Source organism: Plasmodium cynomolgi, chromosome 11 (assembly GCF_000321355.1).
Source record: "Plasmodium cynomolgi strain B DNA, chromosome 11, whole genome shotgun sequence".
Taxonomy (NCBI): domain Eukaryota; phylum Apicomplexa; class Aconoidasida; order Haemosporida; family Plasmodiidae; genus Plasmodium; species Plasmodium cynomolgi.
Genome location: NC_020404.1, coordinates 1,862,791 through 1,868,539, shown reverse-complemented (window position 1 = coordinate 1,868,539; position 5,749 = coordinate 1,862,791). Strand labels below are relative to the sequence as shown.

Below are 5,749 nucleotides of genomic sequence, written 5' to 3'. Positions count from 1 at the left end.
TTAATTCCCCACATATCAGATTTTTATTTTTATTTATTTATTTTTTTTTCTTCAATGGTGACGGCAAACGGAGTGGAAAGAAATTCATGTGAACGAGTTTAGTGTTTTATTTCACCCCCCCCGTCAGCATAGCAATACTGTGAAACTAGCTTATTTTTACTGCTCACTTGACGAAACTGCTAACAGGCTAACCGCTCCATACCGCATCCATCCGTCCATTTGGCGATCACGTCCCATTCCTAGTGACACACCCTGATGTAGACTTAAGAGGATTTCCTGATGTGTGTATACCGCTGCTTAGAGGCATTCTTCACTAGTCCATGTTTTTCCTAATTCACGCGATAAAAGAAGTGCCTGTCTTGAGTCTGCAGCATCGAGATTACGTGTTGGGCGAGAAAGTAAAACGTACAGGATTACACAGGATGCAAATAATTACCTAAACGTGTGCACCTGTTCATTTGGTAGCCGCTCTTCCCATCGACCACGCATGAATAATGCGCATATAGGCTTTTTCCCCCACCATAACTACCTACCCAATTGCACAGAAAAAATGAACGAGTCAGTTAGTAGCCCAATCAAGGCCACATGCAGGGACATGGCCTTGAAAAGTAGCCTTCATTCTTTCACTTTCAGCTTAAAAGACTTCGACATCGCAGGGTTTTTGGTAAAGCTCACGAGCGGTGCGGAAAAGGAGACGCAATACCGTTGTGTAGAAGCACAGCACAACGGAACTACTACGTAGGAGTATCTCCTCTACACCCCGTTTTCACCCCTACGCAATGTTTTGCCCCACCCCCCAGGGAGACGGAGCCCATGGCAGCGTATTCCTGGCCTGCGAAAGGAGGACCAACTTCATTTGCGTCCTCAAGTGCATATCGAAATCGCACCTGGTGAAGTAATAGACCGAACCGAATCTGTGTGCGCGTGCATGCATCATGTTTGCGCGTACACTCGTCATGTTTGCGCGTACACTCATCATGTTTGCCCTTTTTCTCACTGTTTTGCTTTTTTTTCTTTTCCCCTTTAAGGAGCACACAGGAAGCCCTGCTGAGAAAAGAGATAGAATTACAGGCGCATTTGAAACACCCTCACATAGCATGGTAATGAGGAAAAAAAAAAAAAAAAGGATTCAAACGTGGCTCAATAATTACAGCATGACGTGTGGTTCAGTCTCTCTCCCTCTCCCCCTCCCGCTCCCCCCTCCTTTTTTGTGTTCACTTAATTGTGTTGTAGGCATTTTGCATGTGTGACCAGATTTACGATTTCTGTTTCTCCCCATATTTGTGTACCCCTTTGCTTTCCCCCCTATTTGTCTACCCCTTTGCTCTCCCCCGTCAGCATGTACACGTGGTTCCACACGTGCAGCCACGTCTTCTTCGTAATGGAGTACTGCTCGAACGGAGACCTGTTCACCTACCTGAACGAACATGGTCCGTTCGATGAAAAAAAGGTAGCAGAAATGCTGTTCGAAATTATATGGGCAATAAGGACATGTCACGACAAAAGAATAGCTCACTTAGATTTGAAGCCGGAAAATGTACTAGTGAATCATGAAGAAAAATGCAAGCTTGCTGATTTTGGATTATCTGCACATATAGGATCGAAGCATAAAAAGAAGGGGATCTCCCATTACAGAGGGACCCATGATTATTGGTCACCAGAACAGTGTGCAAGACATCAAAAGAAAAAACAGAATTTTGGAGAATTTGATCAAAAGACAGATATTTGGACATTAGGTATATTAGCATTTGAACTTAAGTTTGGGAGACCACCATTTGGGTCTACAAATGAAGAGAGAGAAACAGTAATCATGAACAGGATTCAGGATTATCATTGGAGTCAGTTATTTTGCGAGAAGGTAAAACAGGATTTGATCGATAAATTATCTCCAGAATTTAAGGACTTTTTAAATTTGTGTTTAGATAAGAACCCCAAAAGGAGACCAACAGCAGAATCGCTAATTCAGCACCCGTTCATTTTTGTTCATAACAAGAGTAGGCCTTGCATCAAATCGTACGCTACCCAACCGAGAGGCAAGCAGGGACCTAAGTTGAGTCACAAAGGGTTTAATGAGCAGGACGGCTCCTTCCTCACACCCATATGGTTCCACAATAAGGGGTAGACTCAGGGCAGAGAGTTGTAAAGCGCCTGCCCCTTTCAAGTTGGGAGTTTTATTTCATTTTTTTGTTTTTTTTTTTCGTGCGCCGTGGAGCGGCTACTATTTGGGTCCCCCTTTCGGAGTGCCTACCATTTGGATCACCCTTTTGGAGCGGGTTCTTTTTTCCCCTTTTCCGTAAGGCCCCCCCCTGAGGTACTACACCTGGGGGGGATCCGCGGGGGTGTGTTCTGCCCACACAAACGAATACACCTCCGCCTTTAACAATTTTGCAAAAAGGCGAAATTTATTTTTTCCAAAAAGGAGAAACTTATTTTTTCCAAAAAGGAGAAACTTATTTTTGCCAAAAAGGCAAACATATTTTTTATTTTAAAAAACGGGGGTTACGTCTGTCCGTTGGCGCCTCGCACACCGCACACTGCACATCGCACGGGGGGGAACGGCAAAAAAAGAAAAGAGAGGGAAAAGGGAGAGAAAAAAAAAAGGATCACGAATGGGCAGGTAAACACATGGGCAAACGCACAAATGGGAAGATGTGCAAAACGGGCGAAGAATACGCAGCACCGAAATGGCCGCTTCGAAACGACGCCGCTTGTCCGTTTGGCCGCTTCGAAACGACGCCGCTTATCCGTTTGGCCGCTTTCCCGCTTTCCCTCTTTCCCGCTTTCCCTCTTTCCCGCTTTCCCTCTTTGCCGCTTGTCCGTGCTGGTAGCCCCGTCCCTCACATGTTCGCTATGGCATTCTTAAACTCGTCAAAGTGGACCCTGTCGCTGTTGCTTAGGTCCATGATGTTAAAAATGCTTTTGAGGGTTTCCTCACAGAATTCATTTTCAAATTCTTTGGCCGCCTGAATGAAAGTCCTAGTCGATATGTAGCCCCTTTTGGAGGTGTCCAGCAAGTCGAACAAATTTTCCATTTTCTCCTTCGATTTGAATTTATTGATATCACAATTGAGGGACGTGAGGAAGTCCTCCAGACTGATGGTACTGCCATACATGTGAAACAAATCTAAGAGGTCGTCCGAAATGTCTTTGTTGTGATTTTCGTGGAGAAATTTTTGCACATTTTGAATCGTGACATTTTCATTTTTGTTTCTTTTCATTTTGTTAAAAATATACTCCAAATTATTTATTTCGTCTGCGTTTAGGAACTTGTAATTGCTTTCGTTTTTTTTCCCCCCTCGCTGTTGTTCCTCCATTTTGGGAAGCGTCTCCGGGGGGGGAAGCAGTCTCGCGGGGGGAAGCAGTCTTACGAGGGGGAAGCCGTCTTACGAGTCGGAAGCAGTCTCGCGGGGGGAAGCCGCCTTACAAGGGAGTAACTAAACCCGTTTGCCTCCAACTGAGGCACTACGCTGCGGCACTCAAACCTCGCTGGGGTAATTCGAGCACAGGTAGACCTCTTCCGAAACACCATAGACGTCCTCGAACTTCAGTTCCTGTTTGGGGAAATGGCGCAATGGGCAATTGGATGGAGATGGGGCAGCGGCGAAAACGTCGCGAAGGGACACACGGGCAGTGCGCAGAAAATGGGGCGATGCAAATGGGGTGATGCAAATGGGGTGATGCAAATGGGGCGATGCAAATGGGGCGATGCAAATGGGGCGATGCAAATGGGGTGATGCAAATGGGGTGATGCAAATGGGGTGATGCAAAGGGGGGCTGCAAATGCGACGCTGGCATGGCGCACGATAAAACGTGCCGATAAAACGAGCAAATAAAACGCGCAGATAAAACGCGCCCATGCAGCGCGCCAAAACGAGGACACGCTCACCTTGGACTCCAGGTACTGGTATATGTGGGGGCGAATGTGCTCGTAAGTATGCTGCAGCGAAAAGTCGAGGAGACGGTAAACCAAAAACTCCACGGAGAAAATGAGCGAAGGCGTTAAGTTCTCTTTCTTGTCTAACTTCTGAATATAGAAAAGAAGCTTCTCCAAAATTTGCATGTCGTCATGCTGGTAAAATTTCAGAGACAAAATAAGACAAGTAGCTGCATAGAGCTTCCGATTGGATTTATGGACATACCCCTTAATGACCAGCCTTTCGAAGAAGACCCACGCGCAGCAAATGGTCGAAATATCGATTTGCGGGATGTTAGAAATAAAATTGAAAAGATCAATTTTTAAATTTCGTAGTTTGGATAATGTTAGAGATTTGTGGATCCATGGATTTATTTCATTAAATAATTCATTAACTTCTTCCTTCAGTTTTTTGGCCTTCACAAAAGGAATCACAGATACATTATAGCCTTGCAAACACATCACTGTGTGATGTTTTCCTTGCTTAAAACGAGGATTAAACAAACAAAAGGCATCATATTCATGCTTACTTGGAGTTAGCAAATGTTCATATGATATACCTTTTTTCCTTTCCTTTTTTTTTTCTTCATTTCGTTGAAAATTACGTTTTTTTTTTTTCGCTTCCTCCTCAGCATTCTCTGCACTTTTACCTTTTCCCTTCTTCGTGGGGAATTTTCTACTGGGTTCTTTCATCATTTCCTTTTTACTATACTTGTTCGAATTTTTTTCCATCCCTCTACGTACATCGTTTCCTGTCCTCGTTGCATCCTCCACGTAAGAGCTCCTTCCTACGTTGTCTCCCCCCCTCAGTTGTCTCCTTTCCTCGTTTATCAGGAGGAACTTCCTTCCCTTCTCTCTGTAACGCCAAAATGTCCACTTCTTCAAGAAGCGCACTACTCGGTTATCCTCCTCTTCTCCATCAAACGTATACTTCTCCTCCTCCATGTCAAAATTGGGTACCCTTTTCTTAAAAATGGAAATTGAATAATTCATGTTCGCCGAGTCCTGATACACATTTTCGTTGTATGGTTTATAGGACAGACACATGGTGTGTGTGTTCTGGTAGCAAAGCAGGATTTTAGACGCGCCGTGATTCATGTTGGAGAAGCAGTGGTTGTTTTTGTACGCGTCCGCTTCGGCGCTGTGGTGGCCTCGGTTGGGGTCGCTCCGGTTTGGGCCGCTCCTCTTTAGGCCGCTTCCATTTGGACCGCTCCTCTTTATGCCGCTTCCATTGAGGCCACTCCTATTTGCGCTCTTCCCCGTGGTGCTCCCCTCATTGCTGCTGTCCTTGTGCCACACCGCCTTGTTACTTTGGTCGTTCAGGTAAAAATCGATGTGTCTCTCCTTCCCCGGGCCCTCCGCCCCGCCATCGTTCTTCTCCCCTGAGCTCGACTCCCCACTGCTGCTGACATCGAAAATGCTGTTCTTCGTCTCAACCACTGTGTTCAGAAAGGTCTTCGCATCTTTGAAGAAGTCCTCGTAAATGGTGAAGTACTTCGGTTCCTTCATTTGGAGAAGGGAGGACAAAACGGGTCAGACGCCAAACGGGTCAGCCGCCAAACAGGTGAGCCGCCAAACAGGTGAACACACCAGTGCAGCGGAGAGAAAGGCCTCCCTGATGCGCGCTAATCTGTGTGCTGGTCAAGCCACCCTCTTCGTCGCCTAAGTGGGCCCTTCCCCCTGACAAGTTACTCTCCTCAGCTCATCCGCTTCGCACGGAAGGAGCACTCATACGCAAAAAAAAAAAGAAAAAAAAAATAAATAAATAAAATAATAAAACTAAAGAGCCACCAACCGAATGTGTGCCCTTCCAGCGAACCGATCAAAGTCCCAAAC

General features: G+C 45.7%; 3 protein-coding genes across 3 annotated transcripts; 1 reads left to right on the top strand and 2 right to left on the bottom strand.

The window, feature by feature from the left end:
• Positions 1 to 1,338: 1,338 nt before the first annotated feature.
• Positions 1,339 to 2,122, top strand: PCYB_115110 (serine/threonine protein kinase; the record flags this gene model as incomplete). The annotated part of the gene is made up of 1 exon (XM_004223390.1): positions 1,339 to 2,122. Exon 1 carries the CDS (start codon positions 1,340 to 1,342, stop codon positions 2,120 to 2,122), a length of 783 nt encoding a protein of 260 aa, XP_004223438.1. The 5' UTR covers position 1,339.
• A 715-nt stretch (positions 2,123 to 2,837) lies between these two features.
• On the bottom strand, positions 2,838 to 3,314 carry PCYB_115100 (calcium-binding protein; the record flags this gene model as incomplete). The annotated part of the gene is made up of 1 exon (XM_004223389.1): positions 2,838 to 3,314. One exon carries the CDS (start codon positions 3,312 to 3,314, stop codon positions 2,838 to 2,840), a length of 477 nt encoding a protein of 158 aa, XP_004223437.1.
• A 572-nt stretch (positions 3,315 to 3,886) lies between these two features.
• Positions 3,887 to 5,422, bottom strand: PCYB_115090 (cyclin dependent kinase binding protein; the record flags this gene model as incomplete). The annotated part of the gene is made up of 1 exon (XM_004223388.1): positions 3,887 to 5,422. A coding segment is annotated over one exon (1,536 nt), but the record flags the coding sequence as incomplete, so codon positions are not given.
• Positions 5,423 to 5,749: the final 327 nt, after the last annotated feature.